This window comes from Erythrolamprus reginae, chromosome 4, assembly GCF_031021105.1.
Source record: "Erythrolamprus reginae isolate rEryReg1 chromosome 4, rEryReg1.hap1, whole genome shotgun sequence".
Lineage (NCBI taxonomy): Eukaryota > Metazoa > Chordata > Lepidosauria > Squamata > Dipsadidae > Erythrolamprus > Erythrolamprus reginae.
In genome coordinates this window covers 67041692-67068988 of record NC_091953.1, presented here as the reverse complement: position 1 = coordinate 67068988, position 27297 = coordinate 67041692, and the positions used below count along the sequence as shown (strand labels likewise).

At 37.2% G+C, this 27297-nt stretch overlaps 1 protein-coding gene across 2 annotated transcripts; it reads right to left on the bottom strand.

Moving 5' to 3' along the window:
• Nucleotides 1–27297, bottom strand: NDP (norrin cystine knot growth factor NDP). Of its 2 annotated transcripts, XM_070751795.1 has the most exons (4): nucleotides 27198–27297; nucleotides 10441–10543; nucleotides 7603–7967; nucleotides 1–1391 (listed from the first exon to the last, which is right to left on the bottom strand). In XM_070751795.1, the coding sequence occupies exons 3-4, from the start codon at nucleotides 7774–7776 to the stop codon at nucleotides 1164–1166; spliced, it is 402 nt and encodes a 133-aa protein (XP_070607896.1). In that variant the 5' UTR covers nucleotides 7777–7967; nucleotides 10441–10543; nucleotides 27198–27297; the 3' UTR covers nucleotides 1–1163. The 2 variants fall into 2 exon arrangements, with proteins under 2 accessions (XP_070607896.1, XP_070607897.1); XM_070751796.1 differs by lacking the exons at nucleotides 10441–10543; nucleotides 27198–27297 and adding an exon at nucleotides 8132–8245.

Sequence of the window (27297 nt, the reverse complement as noted above, 5' to 3'; positions counted from 1 at the left end):
TTTTTTTTAATGTGAAACATTTATTGAACCTATTTCCAGAATAAATTGTTTTGTTAGAGTCTCCCACCTAGAACCACAATGAGTCAACGAATTTAAGCTTTAAAATCTTATGGTTCCAATATAAAAATGTAAGCATACTAGTTCACTATATTATGACTAATCCACTTATATAACCTTTTCTGAGTGATACATACATTTAAGATAAATCTTTATTTAAACCTGTTTTACATATAAATGAAAGCAAAACCAAGTATTATTATTTTGGTAGATTTGGATTAATATTATAATACTGACCAAGAATGTATAACATACCGTATTCTTTTTGAAGAATGGGGAGGAGGAAGTGGAAGAGGAAAAAGTGGGGGAAAGGGAAGGAAGAGGAGAAGGGGAAGAAGTAAAAGGGGAAGGAGAAAGAGGAGGGGAAGGAGAAGGAGGGGGAGGAGGAGCAGCTTGTTTTCCAGATTTCAACTTTTGACTGTAAATATACTTTCTCAATACTGGAGAAGCCACACTGGTAGTTCCATAAATTTTCTATTATTTATTTTGTATCTACACCTAAATCACAGTAACTTATCCAACTGCTGCCAGACCATAAAAAATATATCTTTTACTATTCAATCAGTCTGTTTTCATCCCAGTATAAACTAAAGGACATGTTTAAAAAGACACAATAGGTTTCTGTATACAGGGAAAGAGTCTTTGTTTTCTTGTAGAATAAATTGTTTTCCACATAATAGCATCCACTGTATGCATTTTCTATGTCCCTGGTCCTTTTGTGTTGCTGGCTGAACATTCAAACCAAGACCATAATTCTTAGGTTGACCTTATTCAATATTAAAGAATCACTGGCATAGAAAAATGACCCCAAGAACCCGAATGAGAGATTTCTAACAACGTATGTTCCCATTCCTCACCATCACAAATGATTACATCTTCGGCAACGATGTGCAATTATACATTCTGATGTCTGTTGTATTGTTTGATACAACCCCCATGTATTCATGTGGCTCCTTCTCTCCAATGAAATCAATTCTAATATTCCTGGTTGTAGCAACAGCAAACCATTGGAAAGTTGTCCCTAGCTATTTCTGCTTCTGGAAGTTCTCTTGAAAAGCATTTCTATTTCCTAGTGGGTTTTTTTTTTTGCTACAGCAAAATTTTCCCTAAGAGTTGCATTCCTCACAGTGACACGAGAGGATGTAGCGGTAGGTGGCAGTAAGTCTCATACCACCAGAACAGCGCAAACGCATGGCCTTCAGTTTAGAAGTCTGTGGCCGGCAGCAATGACATGTGGATCGGAAAGGCTGTTTCAGAACTGTGCTGAAGGACACCATTGGCTCTGAGCGTGATGTCTGAGTACACTGTCCCTCACAGCGAGCCAGCAGCACCATCTGTAAAGAAAGAAGACAAAAAGATTAGAAGAGAAGAGTTAGCCCTAAAAAGTGCAACATATGTGCCTTCCGTCCCCTGTCCAATTGTCTCTCCTTATCTCATTTATCTTTTCTTCCTTTCAAATATGTTCACCTATACTTTTATATCTTTTCTTCTATTCTTTTCTTTACTTATATTATTAAATATAGAAACATAGAAACATAGAAACATAGAAACATAGAAGACTGACGGCAGAAAAAGACCTCCTGGTCCATCTAGTCTGCCCTTATACTATTTCCTGTATTTTATCTTACAATGGATATATGTTTATCCCAGGCATGTTTAAATTCAGTTACTATGGATTTACCAACCATGTCTGCTGGAAGTTTGTTCCAAGGATCTACTACTCTTTCAGTAAAATAATATTTTCTCATGTTGCCTTTGATCTTTCCCCCAACTAACTTCAGATTGTGTCCCCTTGTTCTTGTGTTCACTTTCCTGTTAAAAACACTTCCCTCCTGAACCCTATTTAACCCTTTAACATATTTAAATGTTTCGATCATGTCCCCCCTTTTCCTTCTGTCTTCCAGACTATACAGATTGAGTTCATTAAGTCTTTCCTGATACGTTTTATACTTAAGACCTTCCACCATTCTTGTAGCCCGTCTTTGGACCCGTTCAATTTTGTCAATATCTTTTTGTAGGTGAGGTCTCTAGAACTGAACACAGTACTCCAAATGTGGTCTCACCAGCGCTCTATATAAGGGGATCACAATCTCCCTCTTCCTGCTTGTTATACCTCTAGCTATGCAGCCAAGCATCCTACTTGCCTTTCCTACCACCCGACCACACTGCTCACCCATTTTGAGACTGTCAGAAATCACTACCCCTAAATCCTTCTCTTCTGAAGTTTTTGCTAACACAGAACTGCCAATGCAATACTCAGATTGAGGATTCCTTTTCCCCAAGTGCATTATTTTACATTTGGAAACATTAAACTGCAGTTTCCATTGCTTTGACATTTATCTAGTAACGCTAAATCATTTACCATATTACAAACCCCTCCAGGAATATCAACCCTATTGCACACTTTAGAGTCATCGGCAAATAGGCAAACCTTCCCTACCAAACCTTCCCCTGTGTCACTCACAAACATATTAAAAAGAATAGGACCCAGAACAGACCCTTGTGGCACACCGCTTGTAACCTGTCTCTGCTCAGAATACTCGCCATTAACAATAACTCTCTGATGTCTATGCTTCAGCCAGCTTGAAATCCACTGAACTATCCAAGGATTAAGTCCAATCTTCACTAATTTATCTATCAGCTCTTTATGTGGAACCGTATCAAAGGCTTTGCTGAAGTCCAGATAGGCAATATCCACGGCACCACCTTGATCCAACACCTTTGTGACATAGTCAAAGAACTCAATGAGATTAGTCTGACACGATTTGCCTTCAGTAAAGCCATGCTGATTTGGGTCCAATAAGTTATTGTTTTTTAGATGCTGATTTATCCTCTTTTTGAGTAGAGTCTCCATCATTTTAACTAAAACTGATGTCAAGCTAACTGGCCTGTAGTTACCAGCTTCTTCTCTACTGCCCTTCTTGTGGATAGGCACAACAATGGCCATTCTCCAATCCTCAGGAACATCTCCTGTTAACAGGGATTGGTTAAACAAATCAGTCAGGGGGGTAGCAATGACAGATCTGAGTTCTTTAAGAACTCTGGGGTGGATGCCATCTGGACCCATTGCCTTATTTATCTTTAATCTTTCAAGTTCTTCTAAGACATCGGCTTCTAAGATCACTGGAGCTGAATCCTTACAGCTGGAAGCAATGCTATATCCCTCTATAGTATTATTTTGTAAGGTGTCTTTTGAGAAAACTGAACAGAAGTAGCTATTGAAATGGTCAGCAATCTCCTTATTCCCATCAATGCATGTATTATTCCCAGTACTAAGCTTTGTGATGCTGCAGTTTTTCTTCTTCCTATCACTAATATATCTGAAGAAGGTTTTATCCCCCTTCTTTACAGATTTTGCTATTTCTTCCTCTTTTGAGGCTTTAGCAGCATATATTATCTGTTTCGCCTCCTTCTGTCTCATTTTATACACCTCTCTATCAGCTATACTTCCAGACTCTTTATACCTCCTATAGGCAGCCTTTTTTTCATTGACTATAGCCCTTACATCATTGCTAAACCATAGCGGTTTCTTCTTCCTTTTACCTTTAGTTACTTGCTTTACATAAAGTCTTGTGGCTTTTAAGATGGCCTTTTTTAATACAGTCCACTGGGTGCTCGCTCCTGCCATTTTATCCCACCCCTTTAATTCATTATTTAAATATTCCCCCATTGCATTAAAATTTGTTTTTCTGAAATCCAATACTTTGGTTGCAGTATAGGATTGCTCACAATCAGTTTTTACATCAAACCACAAACATAGATGGTCACTGCAACCTAAATTTTCTCCCACCTTGACCTCTGAAACCCAATTCCCATTTGTAAAAACTAAATCTAGAATATTCTCCCCTCTAGTTGGTGTCTTAACTAGCTGTGCCAGAGCTGCTCCTGTAAAGGATATCTATTCTCTTCAATGTGTATTATGCATTGGACAAAATAAACAAACAAACAAACAAATAAATAAATAAATAAGACCCCAATAGAAAATATGGGGCTCAGAACTATGATTTTTACATCTCGATTCATAAATTGGTGAAGTCTTATATTATGTTGTTGAACTATTATAAAGTCTGTATAAAACTTTATACAGTTTTATACAGTAGCATAATTTTATAATTTATGCAGTAGTCCTCCTTGTACATACGTTCATATCCTAAATATTATATCATGGGCATTGCATATTGTATTAACTATATAAGCATATGCATGGTATATCAATATTTTTAGTGTATTTTAATCACTCCCGTTCAATTTAATAAAAAGGTATTTCTTTCAAAAGAAAAACAAAGCTGATGGATTTCTCACTATGTATACTGTATACAGAACATATTGAAAGGCATGGGTGTCCTGACTTTTCACATTAAATTGAATTTTGAAAGGGAAATTTATGAGGGATTGTCTGAAAGGGGTTCCCCTCTCCACCAATCAGGACATGGGCAACCAAAGAGGCTGCAGAATGATGTTACAGCATGCCACAGAGAAAGAGAAACTCAACAAAATCTCACAACTATAAAATTTTACACCATGTGCCACTTAAAGAAAGGGGAATCATGAGATCAAAAATCAAATCAAACCTTCATTGTGAATGCACAACATGTGTACAGTGAAATTGAAAATCACATTGTAAATGTTGACTATTGCAAAAATTAAGTAATTTATTATGGCAAATTAAAAATGGTGTATTTTGATCAGATACATAATCTGTCACTTCATAGAATACAACAAAATAAATTCAGATTCTAAATTCTAATACAAATTCAGATTCTAGACTAGTATTGTCACTGACCTAGTAGTCAAGGTTTTATACTTGGGTGAAATAATGATAACAATGAAGAATCCATTTATATACACCTAGGTTAATTAAAATTACAGCAGTTGACCCCCTACACCAGGGGTGTCAAACTCAATTTCATTGAGAACTGTATCAAGGTTGTGTTTGATCTGGGGGGAGTATGCCAGGGTGGGCATGGCCAACATGATGTCACTCATTTCTGCCAGCAAAAAAATGCTCCCAAGCTCTGTTTTCAACTGTGACAGCCTCCTGCAACATTCTGCCAGCAAAAACAAAGCTCAGGGTGGTGCATCTGGCCCTCGGAAGCTAAATTTTTGGCTGGGACAGCCACCTGCAACCCTCTGCCAGCGCAAATGGAGCTTGGAGGGGGGATGGCGCATGCAGTCCTTGTGAGCTTCGTTTTCAGCTGGGATGGCCTCCTGCAATCCTCTGCCATCCAAAACAGAGATTGGGAAGGCTGTGCACAGACCTCACAAGCTCTGTTTTCACTGCCCGAGGCACTGCGGGCCAGTCCTTACCTGTTTCCATGGTGGCCCTGCAGGCCACATCTAAACAGATATAAGGCCATGAGTTTGACACCCTTCCCTACATTATTTAGGAATTCACTAAATTAGTCTAAATTTTCAATCATCTGTATATGCTATAGAGCAAAATAAGACCATATTTGAAGTACAATTGTGCATTGGTGAACATGTAATTGCTAAATTGAAATTTGAAACAGAAATTTAAATAATGCATCATAAGGTATGCTAGGAATTTTGGTTTTAGTATACAGATAGACGAAGGGGAAAATATGTGATTGAAAGGATTACAATTTAGACTGTTAATTTTTAAAGAGAATTTTTGTAAAATTATGTACTGTTGGGATACACCACAAGAGAAATTGACTAAAAGTTTATCACATTTCATGGACATGTAAGAAAGCTAGAAATTTTTAGATTTAAATATATACAACTGAGAATGGAAGTCTTTCTTTTGGGATTGATAGAGAAACTGCGGGAAAAGTCATGGCACTTTGCTTTTGTATGTGAAATCTGCAGTGACATTATTGTATGCCCAAAGATGGAAAAATTGTCCACAATGGAGGAATAATTGGTGAAGATGATGGAAATTTCTGAGATGATCAAATTGATTTAGACAAAGGATATGTTTATTGTAAATTGAAAATCCTTTATGGATTTTTGTGTAGAACAGAAATAAAAAGTTTGATTAAGCTACTAGAAACCAGGAAAGTGTGAGTTCTAGTCCCTCTTTAGACACAAAAGCTGGCTGGGTGACTGCGCCTTTCATTCAGCCCAACTCACTTCACAGAGTGGTGGTTGTGGGGAAGGAGGAAGGAATATTAGTTATGTTTGCCACCTTGAGTTGTTTATAAAAATGATAAAGATGGGGCACAAAAAAAACCACAAATAAATAAATAAATAAATAAACAAACAAACAATGGTTTTATAATTATAGGATAGATTGTGGGGAAAAAGAGTAACTATGTAAGAGGGAAATTTATCACTGTACATCAGTACCTCTACTTACGAATCTAATTCGTTCCATGACCAGGTTCTTAAGTAGAAAATTTTGTAAGAAGAAACAATTTCCCCATAGGAATCAATTTAAGCAAATAATGTGTGCGATTGGGGAAACCAAAGGGATGGTGGAGGCCCTGTTTCCTCCCAGGAGATTCCTAAAGAGGCTGCAGAAAGGCTCTTCCCTGCCTTTTCCAGTTACAGTTTCAGAGGCTCAGGTTTGTAAGTGGAAAATGGTTTTTGAGAAGAGATTAAAAAAACTCTTGAACATCCAGTTCTTATCTAGAAAAGTTCATTTTGTAGGTAGAGGTATCACTGTACTTATAACTTATGTAAAGAAGATAAGAAGCTACTTCTTTGTGCATTTTCTTTTCAATTTTTTGTTTTTTTCCCTTTGTTATACTTAGTTTTTAAATGTATTTATTTTTCTTTTTTTCTTACTACATTTTCATTTGCATTAATTGTCATCTTTATCTTTAAAACTTTTAATGATATATTAAAATTGAAAACTGATCACTGCAGTAATATAGTGCATGGGAGGGAGGGAGGGGGGAGAAGGAGAGGGAGGGAAGGGGAGAGAGAGAATGAGAGAGAATCAGTTACTCCTGAATAATAGAAAATATTATCCACAATGACAGTGAAATACTTTACTCCAACACTGAGCTAATCCAATCATTAGACCAGAAGTCTTCAAACTTGGCAACTTTAAGACTTATGCACTTCAACTTCCAGAATTCTCCAGTCAGCTGTGCTGGCTGGAGAATTCTGGGAGTTGAAGTCCATAGGTCTTAAAGTTGCCAAGTTTGAGGACTCTGCATTAGAAGTGATCACTTCAGATGCAAGAGAACAAGAGCTTCGCCTGAACATTATAATTGTTTTCCACTGTGGAAAACAGAGCAATGTATATTACATAATTTACTCAGTCCCTTGTTTAATTTGTCTGCTATTTTAGAACTCTCTCCTATTATATGAACTTAAGTTCATTGAAATGTTAGTTCAGCTTCCTTCTCTAAATGAAGTGGACAGAAGCACGCATCCTTACATCACATCAGGTAATAAAAGATCATTTTCTGATAATCTTGCATAATATCAAAACAACTCTGGGATTAACCTATTTTTATAAACAATTATGTTAAGCTAATATTTGGTTTTAGAAAATTTAATTCTCCTTCCTTACAAGTTTGGTAATGCTTGTAGTAATTTCATATAGCTTGAGAAGTTTCCAGCAACACTTACCTTTGAGCTGCATTTGTATAAAGGATGGCTGATAGAATCAACATAGTGATGCCTCATACATCGCCCTGGGTCCGTGTCAATCATAAAAGTACTATCCTTTTTACTCCCTGTATCTCCTGTTATTACTAGAAGGGACAGCATGGAAATTGAAGCGGCAATAACATGATTTCCCATCCTTGGTGAATGTACCAAGGATCCTTGGAGTACCAGTAGAGGGAGATAAAGTATCAGAAGCCCTCTAAAGACTGAGGCCCAGTCTTTTGCCAAGAAAGCAGAGGGGCTGTTTTAAGTCTCCAAGTTGTCATTGCTGGTTTGGGGTTAGACATTTGCTGAGGTTATAATCCATCAAAACATCTCCTTCATAGCTGGAATAAAAATAAATAAGTTACACTCCTGGAAAACAGCACAATGGCCTCAAGAGACAAATACACATAAATTACAATGGATTTCAAAGTGCTGATGTAGTCCAAGAAACACTTATGGAGAAACCATTGTCCCGAATTAAATATAATGAAAATAAGGGTCAAACCTTGTCATGCTTAAGGCCTCTTCTATTGATATTATAGTGGAGAGGATTTTAACTTTTAATCCTGAAGAACTGTTTTTTAGGTGATGAAATCTCTCCACTGGGATCCAGCTTAATGAAAATTAGCAAGGCACTTGTGATTTCTAAATGTAAATGCCTATATATCCACATGTCATAATAAAAGGCCTTTTCATCAGAGTTGCTGGTTTGGCTTCAAGAGCAAGTGAAATTGAATTTTTCCCTTTCCCTTGCCTCATTACAAAAGCATGAGTTCCTCAATCATATATTTGTGTCTATAGGTCACAGCCCACTCATGCTTGTGCCCATTAAAATGTACTGAGGCTCATGGAATTGGTGGTTATAATATACGCTGCTCAAAAAAATAAAGGGAACACTTAAACAACACAATATAACTCCAAGTAAATCAAACTTCCCTGAAATCAAACTGTCCACTTAGGAAGCAACACTGATTGACAATCAATTTCACATGCTGTTGTGCACATTCAACTTTGTACAGAACAAAGTATTCAATGAGAATATTTCATTCATTCAGATCTAGGATGTGTTATTTGAGTGTTCCCTTTATTTTTTTGAGCAGTATAGTTTGCAAGGTGAAAATAGATTTTACATCTGCTCATGCAAATAGTCTACACATGTCTGTCCATGAACTAATGATGCATCTGATCCATTAAGTAGGAAATAAATGTATGAAAAAAGTATACATATAAGGATAGAGCTATAAACAAAGTTTTAAAAAAATCATTCATAAATGCACAATCTGATAAAAAAAATCTTGATCTTAAATGTAAATATGACTCTGTTATTAGCAGGCTTTATTTTCATATGCAACCATGAGAAAAATCAAATTTTCCACCTGAGAGAAAAGAACAGCTATTATCAATTAACTCTCTTAATTTATTCAAATACAGTCAAATGTGTTATATAAACACATCAGGCCTTAAATTAATAATTATGAAATAGTCAATAAAATTAGTTGCTATTTAAAAAGAACCATAAAACACATTCCTAATTGCTTTAAAACAAGAATGCAATAGTTAAATGCTGAAACAAGAATGCTGAAAATATACAAAATGATGGAGCTAGAAATATAAATAATTTCAAGTTGTAAAAATTAATTTTTGAAAGTCTGAAAGCTGAATAAACACCTTATGTTTATTCATAAAGAGATAACTGTACATCTGTAAAATTTAAATAAACTGTAAATCCAGTGATATGTATATGTAGACATGAGCCACTTGATAAATCAACTAGAGCTCTGAACTTGCAGCGACCATTCAACTACTAAACTTATTGTATTCATTTCTATTAGCATATAAGACCTGTCATTTCTTGCTGTCCAGACAACCATCAAGAAAAGAGATTCTCCCCAGTGACTTCATTATTCAAGGACAGAGCTATATCCTCTGTTCCATCTGCTTGGTATCTCCCCCACGTTCTTTATCTCAGTCAAGGAAGGCAATAGGAAGAGTTAAATGACATTTTTTTTCCAACAGAAATCTAGAAGTTGGACATTCTAGTAGGAAGGGGGGAAAGTGCACAAATTCTGTTCACAGAGTTAATTTCTTGTGAACATGAGGTCAGTTCTTAGAAATAGTATAGTTTAATACAGTATACAAACTGACATGCAGAGAAAAATAAGGCACCTACAGTATTCATCAAAGACATTATTATTATTATTATTATTATTATTATTATTATTATTATTATTATTATTATTATTATTTATCAGATTTTATGCCGCCCCTCCCCGAAGACTTGGAGCAGCTCACAACATGCAATATACAGAGTACAAATCCAATATTAAAAACAGTATTCCAGAAATGCTATTGTATCTGGGTAAATTAAACAGTGTTTCTTTCAGCCAACTGCACAATACTGAACTAGCCATTCACCTTATCCTCATCCTTAGCTTGATGAACATTTTCATAGTAATTTGTTTTCAAACTGTTCTAATGAGAAAGAAAGCTGCAAAGCCATCTTGCCACTAAACTGAAAAACCTTGGGAAAGTGTTGTGTGGCATCAGGAAGCCATCAAGAAATAAAATGCCAAGCTGCAGCATTACCCTTGCAGACATGGGTCATAATTAAATTGGCTGAGTAAAGTGTTGGGAATGCAGGATGCCAGCAATTTAGTAAAAGTGAATGCTATGCCACTTTTGTACGTCACCATTCCTATTTCTCATTCAGTTTGATGGGAAACTATTCTACTACATCTACCAAGAACATGTTATTCTAGCACTTCTACTCTTTATGAGATGACTGAAGACACTCTTCTGTCTTCCATATTATACCTTCACTCTGCAGCGTACATAGCTTTCCACACTTTAATTCCATTGAAACACCTATGGGGGGATTTTGTCTGTAGGTGTCCTCTCCCCTGGAAAATCAGGAAGGCTGCAAAGTAAGGAGAGATAACAAAGAAAAAGTCAATAGCAGCAACTTCTACTATTTCTGAAACTTTTTCAAAAGCCATTTTAAAATGTACTAAATAATTAAGTAGGGAAAGTATCAGGCCAAAAAATATTGAACAGGACTGATTGTACTTTTACTGAAAAACTACTGCTGCTCCCTACTTGAAAATGTGGGCTTCAAATTGATTCATTCCTTGAATTAGTGGAAAGACTGACCAATGTTACTTCATGCATGTTTAATAAGAGTTAATATATAGCAATAGTAACAGCACGTATCTATACCACTCCATATTGTTTTATAGCACTCTCTTTGCTGGAATATTGCTCCCAGCAATCTGGTCCTCATTTTACCGACCTTGGAAGGATGGAATGCTGAGTCAACCTTGAGCCACTCAGGATTGAACTCTAGACTGTGGGCAGAGCATTCTAACCACTGTGCCACCAAGACTCCCAGGATATATATATCCATTGTAAGATAAAATACAGGAAATAGTAAAAGGGCAAACTAGATGGACCATGGGGTCTTTTTCTGCCGTCAGTCTTCTATGTTTCTATGTTTCTATATGCTGTCACCATGTATTATAATAGTTTTCCTTTCTCTTTTTTCCATTTTTATATATTGTTTTGTATGGTGTGGTAACATTTCTTGCTTTCATTTTGTATATTAGAGTAGTAGTGAAAGTAATAGGATGTGGCAGTATCTGGAGACAGCAGAAGACAAATAACTGGAAAAGATAACAAAATATAAGTAGAAATAGAACTGTATAAGTTCTATTTCTGCAAGTAGAAATAGAACGGTGGCAAAAGAAAGCAAAGGTAGTACCAATAATGATAGATGCCTTCTCTGCAATCCCAAAACCATTGGGATACCATTGACATTGACAAATTTACATCAGTCAAATGCAAAAGACTTGAAACAGCTTACATTCTGCCATGATATATGTAACACCCACAAGCATCCATATCTGCCTATCTCAGTTCCTTGGGAAGGACTCGATAGGCAAACAAAACTGTCAAATCCAGTCTGAACATCTGGTTAACTGTGTGGGTAATCATAATAATATGAATGCAGCCGAATGATGATCTTTGCAAAAACAATCATTAAGTTCCCCTAGGTCATCTTCTGCCTTTGTTACACCACCTTTTGTTACATGCCCAAAAGACTCACAATCTCTAGCTAACAATGACAAACAACTATTATCAATATTGGTTTTCTTTGAAATCTGGTTTAATTACTTTATGTACTCCTCTATGCTCATACAGCTATATATTGATAGGTCTCCTTTATAAATTGACACACATACATAATCTAAACATGTAGATACCAAGAAAGGGCGCATATGCCTGACAGGCATCGCCTTATTTTCCCCTTACAAATAGAGAGGGCTAATTCTCCTATTAGGAATCACCGTCTCTCATATTAAAAACATAAGTTTTATGTTTTATGTTTAATAACATAAGGCTATTTTTTTGTTTAATTAGTTTAAGGAAACTAATTTTTAAAACAAAGTGAGCTTATTTATCTAATTACTGAGATAGTCTTTTGCCCCTTATAAATGTATTGCTGATGTTATTTTTATTAAACAAGTTGTAGGTACAGTCAGTCAGATATGATGGTTTTGCATATAATGGAAAACTGTAAACTCATTACAAACTACAAAAGTAGTGGATGTCCTCTTCCATCTTATCGATTTGGGACACTGAAGGTTAGACAATTATTCTGTCTGTAAAATGGGGTTGGGCTACTGCCGGAATGCCTAATCGGGCTCACCTCCGTGGCTCTGGAGGTCCGATGAGTTTCAGCAGAGTTATCTTGCTGCGCCCATACAGGTAGCAAAATTGTGCATGGAGAACACAAGTGCGCCCGTGTTCCAGCAAGGTTTTTTGCTTCCGTGCATGCCTGATTAGGCATTCCGGCCAGTAACCCACCACTGGCTGTACAATTTCTCCAAGTTGTCCTTTTAGAGTCCAACTGTTTAGCTGTAGATTCAAAAGGGAGATGCAACAAACTTAATAAATATTTGATGTATATTAACTGTAGAAATGGCTTTGATTCAATCACAAACTTGTAACACAATAAAGTGTTTTTAGAAGAGTGAGTTTTGGCTTCTCATCAAATCCCAACTCAATAAACAACTTGGCAGAGAATGCTGGGTTCAAGATTACTAAATTCAGTTTTTCCTTTACATCATCATTATATATATGACATTACATTTTCTTTTCTTGCAAATAGTTTCAGGAACACATAAAACACCTAAATATGAAGCATGAGTTAGAAATTGAAGTTGACACTCAGATTTATTTGGCATACATATGATTGGAGAAAGATCTTCTAATTTATTTTTCTTCCTCCATAGCACAACATGTTTTTTTCAATGCTGTTTTAGGGCATAAAAGAAACCTTCCATAAATGCATGTAGCTTACGACATCACTGTTATTTCTTCTTGAATCAGAACAGACAGCCCACTTTTGCCTGCCAAATCTGAATGGCAGGAAATTTTGTCTCTCCTGCTGGTACGGATCTATTAAGGCTCTTATCAAGAAAGAAACTAATTCAGAGAGTCTGCTGTGCAAATTCTGTGCAACATGTGCAACTCATGTTTTCCTGCTGAACTCCTACATTTGGTTCAATTGAATCCATATACACATTGCCATAACTTCATGCAATTATTTCTGCATGAAGCCAAAACAGTTATTGAAGGGACAATTCAGTCATTGGGTGCATGTAATTCCAGAAATATATAAGTCATCATATATCTATACACATACATGGAATACACATATACATGAATAACATCCACCCATAATGTATCTCTTACATGTCTACAGCTTCACATGTTGCCCAGGAATAGTGATCTTTGAGGGTGTTAGTACAGGGTACATGGTTGTTAGGGATTGCCATTGTAAACTGCATATTGTACACCTGTACCAAACTTGTACTTAAAGAGTTAATGTGCACTGAAAGAGTTAACTTGTACTTGAAGAGTTAATATTCAAGGCTGTTTCGTCACTTCCTCACTGAAGCTATAAAAGCTCATTATTTTGCTCGGTCATTTCCTTTTCACTTTTGCCTGAGAGATGGGGGAGTTGTGTATAAGCTTTGTGCTTTATCTATATTGTATTTTAGTTTCATGCTTATTATCTATATTGTATTTTAGCTTCGTGCTTATTATCTATATTGTGTTTTGCTTTGTGCTAATCTTGTAATTGCTCAGTAAGTATTATTCTGTATTTGCTTTGTGCTTATTCTTGATTGTTTATATTTTGTTTATATGTAAATAATACTTATTTAACTAAGTCTGTGTCTTGGCTTTATCACACATCCATGCTCTGTTAAAATTCTCTGCTTGGTATTGTCGAAGGTTTCATAGCCTAGCTAACCGAGACAAGCCAACAGTAAGTATATTCGTCTACCAAAATCCAAAATTAAATTCATGATAAATATGAATTTATGAATAACAAAGATTCCACACAGTCATTTAATTGATGCAACATAGAAGAAAATCCCACCTTTCGTTTACTTACACTTTATCAGCCTGCAATAGACACAATAGGAGCCAGATGAATCTTCATATGCACTGCTCAAAAAAATAAAAGGAACAGCACATCCTAGATCTGAATGAATGAAATATTCTCATTGAATACTTTGTTTTGTACAAAGTTGAATGTGCTGACAACGAAATGAAATTGATTGTCAATCAATGTTGCTTCCTAAGTAGACAGTTTGATTTCACAGAAGTTAGATTTATGTGGAGTTATATTCTGTTGTTTAAGTGTTCCCTTTATTTTTTTGAGCAGTATATTTCCCATGATTCCCTTTTGGAAAAGAGCAAAAGGCATGCCAAATAGATTTTCTCCTTTATTTGCCACTAAATAAAAATTACATTATATGTTTATTTCTCTCTCCTTTTTCTTTTTTCCTTATTAAAGCATTTAAGTATTGCTGTTGGGCAAGGATTTGAGCACATTTGAAACTCATTTTATAGGCCAATTGTAGATTGCCCAATGAAATAATAAAGCAGCTGTGGTTCATTCAGAGGTAAAAAGGAGAAAATAGAGGCCATATAAAGTATATTTCCAAACAAATAACAAAGGGTCACTCCCCACTCTGACACAATTTTGTATGGACACCAAATTCAACACTTGGTTTGATGTTCTCTGATGGAAGTGCATGGAAAACTGGCTACACTATACCCCAAATTGCTTTAAGCCTGTTGAACATTTGGCCTACAATTTATGAACACTAATCTAGGATTGTATAAACAATATTCTGTTTAAGCATGGAATCTGATCAAGTTGTCTACAACTGAAGGGTGGGTCTTTTGGCTTACCGTATGTCTTTAGGCTGTCCTGTCATGGCTATTGAGTATTTCCAACATAAAGATGGAATCCACCTGCAATCCTTTCTTCAGGAAGTTTAAGGGGGAAAGGAGTATTTTCCTTGAAGCCAGCATTTTACTTGAAGCCATTTTCCTAAATTCTAGTGAACAATTGCTAGGACTGGGCACCGAGGCTATGGTTTCAACTTTGTGAGGTACTTTGGGATAAATTACAGTATGTCTTGCTGATGATTCACTTCACCTCTTTCATAACCTCCTACTAGTTATCTCCAGGAAAAATAGTGTCAAATGTGGTATCTTAATATGATACTTGTTACTAGTAAACTTATTTTGTCTTTCTTCATGGTCAAAAAGAAAGACTTGGGACACCCAAATGTCAAATCCTATTTTAAACTTCCCAGTGCAGTTGTTTTGAAGATAGAAAGTGAATGTGTAGCAGAAGAATGGATCTAGATACAATCAAAATCTTCATAGGAAGGATAAGATTAAAACATTTAGTAGAAATGTGAATATCAGAATCAGCCTTCTCATCTTTTCTACTACCTTCTCTTATGGGTGGTATTATGATTATATTACTTGACAGATATACATGATACTCCTTCCTCCTCCTAACTTTGTCACAATAACCCTGTGAAACCCTGTTGGGGTGACAAAGAGGGACTGGTTCAAAGTCACTCAGGTGGTGTTATTTGGCATATTTGATAACATAAGCCACATGGAAATATCGATGGTAGCATTGGGGACTCCCATTAGGGGACTCCTCTTGTGTGTAGATTCTGCAATAACTATCATGTGCCTATACATTTTCTAGAAATCAATGTTAGTCAGCTTACCCAATCAGATTTAAATCAGTTACTGAGGCCAGGAAAAAAATCTGTGCAAGATTATACAAATTATGATCTACCACAAGTCTCATGATAATTATTGAATAGAAGTACAGTATAAGGAGCAAGGAATGGTACACTCAAGACTTGTTTGGACTCTATCCTGGAAATCCCCCTCCTGCTCATTGGGTTAAAGCATGTTATAATATGATCCTTAAGGATACTATTAATTAGACCTTGGGATGCCCCTAGAAAACACAGTACTTTTTTCATTGAAAACCCCATAATGTTCATAGTAGGATGAGACTGGGTGATGTTCACTAGTCGTCCTAGGCATAGCTAAAACCAACTTTTCAAGAAACAAAATAGTAGCCATCTGAATCTACAATTTCCAGGGGAATACCAACCTGACTTTTGTCTAATAAGCTTGGAAATTTCAATATCAGGGTTTACAAATACAGTATATCCAATATGGATATAATCAACATTAACACACAATTGACAAATGCTGGTCTCTTTTCTTATATGTGAGCAACAGACCTTTCCTACTTCAGCATCTTTTGGGGTGGTAAAAATGACTACTAATGGTTTTGTATGAGATAAAGATTTGTTAGACAACGAAAGGAATTTTCAAACTACAGAAACTTTATCTTCTACAATCTGAAAATAGAACATAACTTATGAAGGCTGGGAGTCATTTTAATTTTGGTGAATAAAGTTCGGCTTTCCTATATCTCCAATTTTGCTATTATAAAATGCTAAAATGCTATTATTTTAAATTCTAATCTGATTCACAAAGCAGCTTTAAATTCTAACTACCTGTGGGAGTGAGATTCTGCTAGAATTTGTAATTTTTACAAAATGAATAATTAGTATTTCTTTGATGCTTTAGAAAAACCTGAACCCAGGAGTTGTCCCCCCACCACCACCATTGTGTAAAGATTAATCAAGCCAACTCTGCCTTCATGAGTGAGATATACTGCAGATATGCTGCAGAGAATTGAGTTTCCTAATCACATCCAATTGTTCCCATAGCCTTCAGCCTTTCCCCTTTGGTAAACAATCAGCCTGCATGAAAAAGAGTTTAGCAATTCACAAAATTGATCTTTATTTGTTTGTTTGTTTGTTTGTTTGTTTGATTGTTTATGTATGTATTGGTGGTATACAAAGATATAACATTTATATACATGATACTAGTAAAAGAGAAACATTAGGACAGAGGAAGGGGCACTTATGCATGCCCCTTACTGACCTCTTAGGAATAGAGAGAGGTCAACAGTGGATAATCTAAGGTAAAGTTTTGGGGGTTAGGTGATGATACTACAGAGTCATTGCCAAAAAAATCTTTGAACAGGCTTCTAGGTGACTGGAAACTGACTAATTTTAATTAAAAGTTAGAAGCTTATACAGTGATCCCTCGATTTGCGCGTTCTCGATTAGCGCGAAACGCTGCAACGCGGTTTTTCAAAAAATATTAATTAAAAAATAAGTCCGCGTTTTTTTTCCTACACCACGGTTTTTCCCACCCGATGACGTCATACTGATTGCTGATTGGCCAAAATCAGGAAGGAAGGAGGGAGGGAGAGAAGGGAAGGAGGGAGGGTTGCCATTGCCATTGCCGCCAGCGCTGCCCTGTGGGTAGCGGCGAGGAGCCCGGAAAAATCACCATTGCATTGCCAGCCTCCGAACTTGCGTCGCTCCACCTTCTGCGCTTGTGCGGCCATGGAACAAAGGGCGCGCATGCGCAGATGGTGTTTTTACTTCCGCATCCAGTATAACGCGGAAATCGGTTAGCGCGGGAGGTCTTGGAACGTAACCCCCGCGCTAACCGAGGGATCACTGTAGAACAATTAGAAAACATTGATATTACTGAGCAACTCTTTTAAGAGTATGATAAATATACACACAGAGACTACATAGAGAAAGTGAACATATATTCAATATAAAATCTTCTTTTAAATTAAAATCAAGAATAAAAAGAGAAAAAAGAGATGGTGGGTGGGTGGATGGATGGATGGATAAATGGATGGATAAGTAGATGGATAAGTGGATGGATAAGTGGATGGATGGATGGATAGATAATAGATACATAGACAGATGATGATGATGATTTTCATGATGTTCGTCCATTGTTTTTGAAGAGGACCTTGACAAGTTGTGGGCTGTCCATGGTGTATCCACAGGTGGCTGGTAAGGCCTATATGGGTACAGAATGTTGTGCCACATTCCAGATAGACATGTGTGGCCACCTTATTGCAGCATTTGGGTGGATTAAGATGCACCATGTTGAAGATAAATAGATGGATGGATGGATGGATGGATGGATGGATGGATGGATGGATGGATGGATGAATGAATGGATGGATGGATCAGAGAGAGAGGAGGAGATAGATAGGTCGATAAATAAACTTCTTTCTCTGCTCTTCCTCATTTGTCCCTTACTATAGTATGAACGGAATAGCAAAGAGAGAGACGTTTGTTTACTGATAGGCTTTAAAAATTCATGAAATGTGTAGATTACATAGGCCCTCACTTTAACATTCTTTCACAAGGTCCTAAAACCTGGTTTTGCCAGTGGGCCAGGAAAACCTGAAGTGGCTTATCTGATCTATTGTTATTGCCGGGTGGAGGTAGAGTATTGTTTTTTGTTGTTGTTTGTTTGTGTGTGTGTGTGTACACATTTATTATTTTTTAAGACACACAGAGTCACTCAAAGGGAGTGGACAGTAACCCCAATTTTCTTAAATACATTTTTGAAATCCTTTTAAACCTTAACTTTATTGCACCAATTGCCTTCAAACCTCATGTATAACTTTCTAACCCCAAAAGTATCTTGTTTCTCAGCAACATCTATGAAGTTAGACCTGGACTTGGTGACAACCTGCTGCCAGAATCACTATTTTCTTGTAGCATTACTGGGAGTAAAGTTCATTCATCCTCATTTGACCCAAAGCCTGCATGCCATTTATTGGTCAGCCAGAATGTCTCTGAACAGAGATTTAGTATTATTTTGCAGTTCAACTGACAGATAAGAAGCTCAAAGAAGGTCAAAAAATTCCCTCTTGCTTCTCCTGATGTCCTCTCTGTAATGCCTGCCCCTTTCTCAGTTAGGCAATGCGACATATGGATAACTGCCATTTTGAGCTTGGACCTAAATTTCTTTCACTTCTACTTTGCCATATCCCATAATGATTAGTGGTTGTCTTCCTGACATCAGGTAACAGTTAGTGGGAGGCAGGGGTGAGCTGCTGCCCGGACATAGGGGGTGGGGGAAACAGTGGGATAGCAAAAATGGAGCTCTACCCCAGAGCACCCAATTTGCACTGAAAGATGTTGAAAGAAAATGCAGGGTGTCCTGCATAAGCCACGCCCACAGCATGGTAGTAAAAAAGTTGGTAGCCTTTCACTGGTGGGAGGGGAAGTAAATCCAATGGAAGCCATCAATCTTGCCTTTTAATGAGTAAATAAGTATTGCATCATTTCTCAGCCTTGCCATTTTTACAGAATAGAGAACAGCAATGGAGGCAACACAGTTTAGGCTGACATACTTTACTGCCAACACAAGACCTGGTTGATAGTACCTTAATACAGTCATAAAGAAGAACCTCCCTGTTCTCCCCCTCTCTCCCCTTTTCCTTCCCTTCTCCCTCCCTCCCTCCTTCTCTCTCTCTTTCTCTTTCTCTCTCTTACACACACAAACATTGCCAATCATTTCTAGAACTAAAAACATTTTAAATGAACAAAGAATTGCTTTTTGCTGAATCTTCAGCTACATCTTTTCAATTTATGCAAGCCCTATTTTCCCTGAAAGAGTAGTATTTAATTGCAAGTAGATAAAAGACCCACACATCTCTATTATTTCTATTAAGAATACAAATGCACCCTTGGAGATCCCATTCATAGACAGCTTCATCACTGCAGCAGGGATGTGTATGTCACTGCCATGGAATGCTCAACCTTTGCCAGACTAGACACTCGGTATTAACTCCAGTGCTGAACTTGCTTGTCCTAAAGGGCAATATGGTCCCTTCTGCTACCTCACCATGCCAATGTAGATTATGCCTCTGTTATAATAAGCTTGAAAACCTTGCTAGTAGCCTACCTCACCCCCGTGATTGAATTTTGTTGCTGCTGGTAGTAAAATAATATTCAATTTCAATACTCCTAAAATAATACAAAAATAACTTTATTCCTGATTGCTCATATTCCTTGATTATCCTGAACATTTGATTGGTGAACGGTGAGAATAATAAGACAAAAAGACTACCTGGGGTTTGTAATTTATTAAGCATGATAGTGCCTGGCATGAGAGCTGATACAGCAGAGAAGTCGCAGTGTCAGTGTTTCCCAAATTCTACACTGAATTAAATTATATGAAGAAGAAGAAGAAAGTAAGCGAGAGTGGGTGTGGGGGGGAGAGACAGAGAGAATATATAGACAACCAGCTGCTCAAAGGCTTACTACAACCCTGGTTTCATTGTTCTGTTAAGTTAGAGGTGGGGCATCAAAGAGATTCCAATCATGCTGTTACTGAGAAATTTTAATATGTTCTACACTGACACATATAAAAAGGAAATAACAGCTGATTGTAAGTCAGACCAGGCGACAGAATCACACACTCTCTCCCTTTAGATGTATGCAAAATAGTAAACTCTCCAAGTAGGCTGCATCATTGTGTGCAAGGAATCAAGCAAATAAATTCAGGGAAGGAACCACAACTATATTTTGTTATGAAAGTTAACTATACAAATCCTAGACAACCATCAGGCCCTAAAGGCAATTAAATTAATGTGCTGTGGCCTCATATTGATTCAGTACCTTAACTATCTCTATTCTTAACTTACAAGAACTGATAATAAATGGCATAAGAAGCAATCTACTGAATATTGGTGAGATAAAACACTTTATCTTTAAAGCAACACTATGAAATTCACTGCCACAGGATTTTTTTTAAAGCAAGAACTAAATAAAATCTATGAAATAAAATGGTTGCTACATGAATATGATCAATTAACATAGCAATAATTAGAATGTTCTGAAACATTAATGTTTATTAGTTTTCAGTTATGCTTCAGAACCCAAGGCAGCTTTTTAACCTTTCAAGCAAAGATTACCCAGAATACCTGTTCATGCCATTTTTTCCCCACCATCTGCATGCCATTGCAGTGCTCAAATGAAAGGCCATCTTCCCTTGACTGAATACATACATCAAGTAACTTATTTCAAATGCAACAACAGGATGCTCATCTTGGCATTTGCATTTTTCCCTCCTACTAGTCAGATTTGCTGTGTATAGTTCAGAATTCAAGCACTAGAAAACTAATACAGTGGTACCTCTACTTAAGAACTTAATTCGTTCCGTGACCAGGTTCTTAAGTAGAAAAGTTTGTAAGTAGAAGCAATTTTTCCCATAGGAAGCAAATAATGTGTGCAAACCCATTTGGAAAGAAATAAAAGCTTAAAATTTGGATGGGAGGAGGAGGAGGAAGGTGGACAGTGGCTGCCCAGAGCGAAGGGAGAGTTTCTTTTCTCTGAGCGCTGGCAGAGGTTTATTCCCTCTCCACACGCAGAGAAAGGAAAATGCTTCATTCGCTCTGGACTGCCAAAGCCTTTTAAGCGCCACCAAAAGACTCCTCTGGCAGCTCAGAAAAGCCCAAGATGGCCGGGATTAAAGGGGGAATGGCAGGAAACTGGCTGGGCCTTCGTACCACTCTCAAATTTCCTGGAAAATTTTTCTGGGCTTGGGTTCTTAAGTAGAAAATGGTTCTTAAGAAGTGTTCTGTCTGGGTCCCCCCAGACGCCAACACCAACCAAAAAGAGTATCCAGACACACTGGTAAAAAGCAAAGGCAGTTTATATACTGGGAAGCAAACACAGGTAACAAAAACTGTTCTTATAGACAGGAACACTATGAAGCTTCACAGAGGGTTCACGAAGGCCAGGCAATAAAACAGAATTCTTGCTGGCAAAAACAACACTGGAGATAATAAAACCCACGCCTCCCCCAAGTCTTTCAGCCTTCTAGGCCACAAGCCAAGATCAGAGACGCCAAGAATCGAAGCAAGGTCACAGGACTCCCAGTTGATAACTCTCCACAAGACTGTAAGGGCGGGCCTGCCTTTTCAACCCTGCTGAGGAGAACCACACCCAAACCCAGTTGTTGCCAATTCAGGGATGGAAATACCGTTCTAATTGGCCCCTTCTTTGAGCTGCACGTCTCTGCCTCATGTCTATTATAGCCTGTGCGTCTTCATCCAATGAATCCAGGCTACTAGCTGGGGAGAGCCCCCCCCCAGGGGTCTCAGGCTGCTCTCCCTCCTCCTCTTCCTGACGTTCCTCTCCCCCGTCTGCCTGGTCCTCCCCCTCCTGGTCACTGTCCTCCTCCTCTGGGCATGGATCCGGCAGAGCTCCAGCCGGTCCCTGAGGAGCCTCAGGCTGAATCACAACAAGAAGAGGCCAAAAAATCTCAAACCCCTGGTTCTTATCTAGAAAAAGTTCTTAAGTAGAGGCGTTATTAAGTAGAGGTACCACTGTACTGCTTCCCTCTCCAACATTTCCTGACAAAGTTTTTTCCTCATTCTTACTTTCTCTCTGTTTCTGTCTGTCTGTCTTTCTCTCTCTCTCTCTCTTTCTCTCTCTCTCTCTCTCTCTCACACACACACACACACGCAAAAACATTCTCTCCTCGTGGTCCCTTCATATACATTGAAAATTGAAAATGAAGGCCTCGTTTCCCATTTTCATGAATTATGAAAGGACATTTTCTGTCTCCACAGCCAATAAACAATTGTGAGATAAAATTCATTGGGGCAAAAAAAATTGCATGTTCACCACAGAAAGGCTTTTGGGCATTATTGTGTACACAGTGTAAGAAAGGCAGTAGAATTGCTACAATAAATTCTTTCCTAGGCCTAAGTAACACCATATCTTAAATATCCATGTTCGCTCCCACTGAACTAAGATGATATAAAATGATAACTATAGATGACAGACAGAAAGGTAGGTATGAATAGACTATGCTTCAATTTCAGATTTTATTTACTTTATTGAAAGAACCTGTAATACCATAGCATTTAGTCTTATATACTGCTTCACAGTGCTTTACAGCCCTCCCTAAGCAGCTTACAGAGAGTAATCAAATTACCCCCAGCAATCTGGGTCCTCCTTTTACTGACCTTGGAAGGATGGAAGGCTGAGTCAACCTTGAGCCTACTGAGATCTGATCTGCCAAACTGCTGGCAGCCAGTGATCAGCAGAAGTAGCTTGCAGTACTGCATTCTAACCACTGTGCCACCGAGGCTCTGGATCAGGACCATGAGACATAGGAAAGAGAAGCACCATCCTTTTTCTAGCTCTTTTGTTTGAAAGAATAAATAGAACAACTTCCACCACTGTCTACCCTAGACTCCGTGTAAAGGAAAAGAGGGCAACCTTATCATGATGTCTTTGGACTGTCCTTCCCCATAATTCTGGCTCTATTGTGAAACAAAAAAAACCCCTTAGATTCTGAACCTTCTGAAGTTTTAAGGACAACTTACACCAGCAGAAACATGTTTTAGAAAGAACCGAATATGAAGAAGAGATGCTATCTTATGTTAACTGCACCATTAACATTTTCTTACGGTGGAAAGATCCAAGTGAGAGAGAGCCTAAATGTTGTCTAGTCAAATGCGCTGGTGTTTGTGTTTCTAAAATTGGTTCAAAGCTGTTTTGTAATCCAAGTCATATTAAATGTTTCAGGCTCAAATTGCCCTAAATTATTTAGTTCCTATGCTATTCCTGGCTGTTTTTTAAGCTATCTTCAAAAATTCAAGCTTTGGTTACAAAACATTGGGCACAGGGCTGGTCTATCCACCTTAAGGCCTGACTGTTCCCCAATCCTTGCTCTTCTCATATATGTAGGAAAGACAAGTCTCAATGGTTACACAGAACATTTTACCAGTGCCTACCTTTTTAAAAAAAAAAAAGATAGTTCCACCTGACTAGCATCAGGCTTTCCATACACAGATGCCTTCACATCCCTTCCTTTCTCCTTATCATTGCTCATTAGATCTTGAAACCATTTGTAGGTCCAGGGAAACTTGTAAGAAGAAAGAATTGATGGTTTGGTTTCATAGGGGGGGGGAGTAGTGACTTTCCTATGTTGTAACTTATTTTAAGAGGAAGGATAAGGAAGCTTGGCAAATGGGGAGAATGTTTTATCCTGCTTGGGCAGAAACCAAAACAGTTCCCACTAAGAGATGTAAGGATTGAATAAAGCAAAAGTTTCTAGAGATTTCATTGAATTAAAAGGGCATTGTTAGATCAATATGGGATTACTGTATTTAAAAAGTAGCAGTTGTCAACCAGCTGAGAATATAGAAGCTTGCCATCTAGGAAGAAACAACAAAACAGAGCAGTGTCCAGACACAGGAGGGGAGAGAGGTATGTAAGCACTATATCCCATCAGTGCTAAAGCTGTTATTACAGCAGAATGAAACTCTGAAGATCCTTTACACTAAAGGGGTTAAGCTTGTTGTCCTAAAATTATAGTTTTGGCTCTGAGCTGGAAAACATTGTGTGTGTGCATTTGCAATCAGCTGGGAGTGGGGAGATGATGGTGTCATCCTTTGCTGCATTCAAGAAGTGGTTGGTGGAGTACACTGATGGGTTAAAAAGAACATGGAAATCTGTTCCTTAGGATGCATGGCGGAATACTCCAAAGATAGTTCCCCATTGGCAGTCAGGAAGTTGATTTCGTGAGATATACATAGCACTGTCTTTGAATAAATGTGATTAAAGATGAGAAAAGTGGGACTGGCAAATTGCTTTAAGTGTAAATGGCCTTGTGAAGTAGGACTGTGCAGCTGTTTGGAAACAAAGAGTGGCGTGTGATTCAGAAACATGTAGCATTTGTCAGAAACACCTTAAAGCAGATGGACCTTTCCTGAACTAAAGTGGCTGCCTTATGTAGCCATGTTTGGATTAAGGCATTTCTGGTGCTCCCATTTTTCTTTGAATCCCATTTCTCCCTCATATCCAAAGTGCTGCATAGCCCAATGTATAATGAAGCATTTGTAAAGCACACACTTTTCTTCTTCCTGGACTCCCCAAAAATCCACATCTTATAATTGCTTTATAAATCCGATAGGCTATAGCAAATTTTGGGGCACGTGCATTTTAAATGTATATAAATGGTGGCATAACTAACATAACAAAACATAATTTGTTTTGGAGTATTGCTTACTTGGAATAAACGTCATTTTGTAAAGAATCAACTATATATTTAGAGTAAAAATAATAATTAAAGAAACTTTTGTAACTATCTTGGAATGGTGTGTGTGTGTGTGTAGAGAAGGTTGCTACAACAATGTGTCCCCATGAGATCTAAAACCTAGATTTCCTATTCCTTTGTACGTAGCTATTTGGGAATTCTCTTGATCCAAACTGGAAAATCTTACCGATGTTGGATACTATGCATTTATTACTTTGTGACTGAGGACGATGTGATTAAGGTCAAGAACATTTGGGTAATATGAGAGGGTGGAGTTTGTAGTGTGATGGGGACTTGGCACCTTATCTTGAGTTAAAAATTGTTGTTTTCTAAAAATGTTGCTTTTGGGCCTCAAAATTTTATGTAGCCTAGGATTGCTAGGTTATAGTAGCAGACTCCAGGTTACAGTAGCAGACTTCTCCAGCTGCATCTCTAGTAAGAACTGGAATAAAGCTGCTAAGTGGAAACCAACATAAGTATGACCATTATGAAAAATCTTGTCTTTCCTTTATGGAAAGAAGTCTATTTCTTTGGTAGCCTATGTACTTTATTATGTAAATCTTTGGTTGAAGTTGTCAAACATGCAACCACTTAAATACCGGTCATTATTTTGCATATGGGTTTTGGTTATATCATGTGGTTTAATAGTGGTATTGCTTTATGGCAATACCAGAGGAAATCCTTTGGAAATGAGATAATAAAACCATATAGCCTCTCTTATAACCACATTTTCTGCTATCTTCCATTCAGGGAGGGATAGAGTCCCAAATGTAAATGGGGGAAAAAAATCACTTTATTAAAGTGATTTAGGGTATATTTTCTCTCTATTTTTGGCTGACTCTGACTGATGCATTTCTTATACAGCATCCCATTTCAGATAGTGATTGGGATGTTACTTGTAAAATAATCTTTCATCATGTACATTGAATTTTCTTTAGTGTGATGATTTCTAAATTGGCATTATGCTAAAACAATTTGCTCACATCCTTCATGCTAACAAGCAGAAATCTCTCAATTCAAATTCAACCTTTTAAAAAAATTAAACTTCAATATTCTTAATCCCACAGTCAACTTGTTAGTTTTAAGTATTCATCTCTGACTGAGTATTTTATCTCAGCATCTAGTGTTACTTTATATTTTTAATAAAATAATATTTGACGATTTTTCTATATTTTATCTTACTTTAAGGTCTCTGTTATTTTCATATTTTAACATTGGTTATATATTTATCGTAAAATCCCATGACTTTTTTATCTAGCAAGGTAATTCTTCTTTAAAAGAAGCACAATCTCCTGCTCATCAAAAAAATGAAGAAACTTCTCTAAAGAATAAGCATTAAAGACCTGACAAATTATTTAAACTGCTTTTTTGTTGAGCATCCTCTAGTCTGATCTGCCAAAAGGCATCCACATTGCATTAATGGTTGTGCAGAAGGGGTAAGCCGACTGCTCAATATATCTCCTCTGTTCTGCAGCCAAGACAAACACAATGGATTTACTTACTCCCTTTAACAAATCACATGCACATATTAAATCTATTTCTAATCCATAACCAGTGCTGTGTACTCTATGGCAAAACTTCCCAGGACATTTAATGAAGGTTTTTTTAATGACCTCTATACTACCTCTGCACACATACACACATGCTCATATACAAAACCAAAAACTATTCTTTGTGAAGGATGACAGACAAAACCTGAAATAAATATTGCCATTGTTTCCAATTATTCTAAGCATTCTATCAAATGACTGGCAGATGACAAACATCCATAAGTTACAATAAAAGTAAATATTGATTTCAAAGTAAATGCTTAGCCTGTGATCATAAAGTCCCATTATGATGGCATATAGAGGCAGATCTGAAGGTATCCTGATTCTTTTCAGAACTCACATGCAGTTCTAATATTTCCTGCTGTCAAAATGGTTTTGTGCAAATGAAGAGCAGTTTAAAAGCATAAATTTAACACAACCCATTGATAGCGAAGAGATTCTCTGTTGCTGCCTGACTGTACATAAACATCCTCAGCAGATATATAATTCAAACACATGCTGGCAATAAAAAAGATGTACGCACTGAAGTTACCTATCTTTAAAACAAAGCTTATTAAACTTCAAAGAAGATATTCAAATAACCTTAGATTGCAAGAAATCAGCTAGTGGTATTAAGCACATGAAAGAATTGTTGTTTGATCAAAAGCTTTTGGTGATATTCTTGCTTACCTTTTGCAAAATGCACTGTGCCTTCCCTTCTATTGGACACTTCAGACTGAGGGCTAAAATGAGGTCTTGTTACTTCCAAATGCTTTTGTTCTTCTGCCCC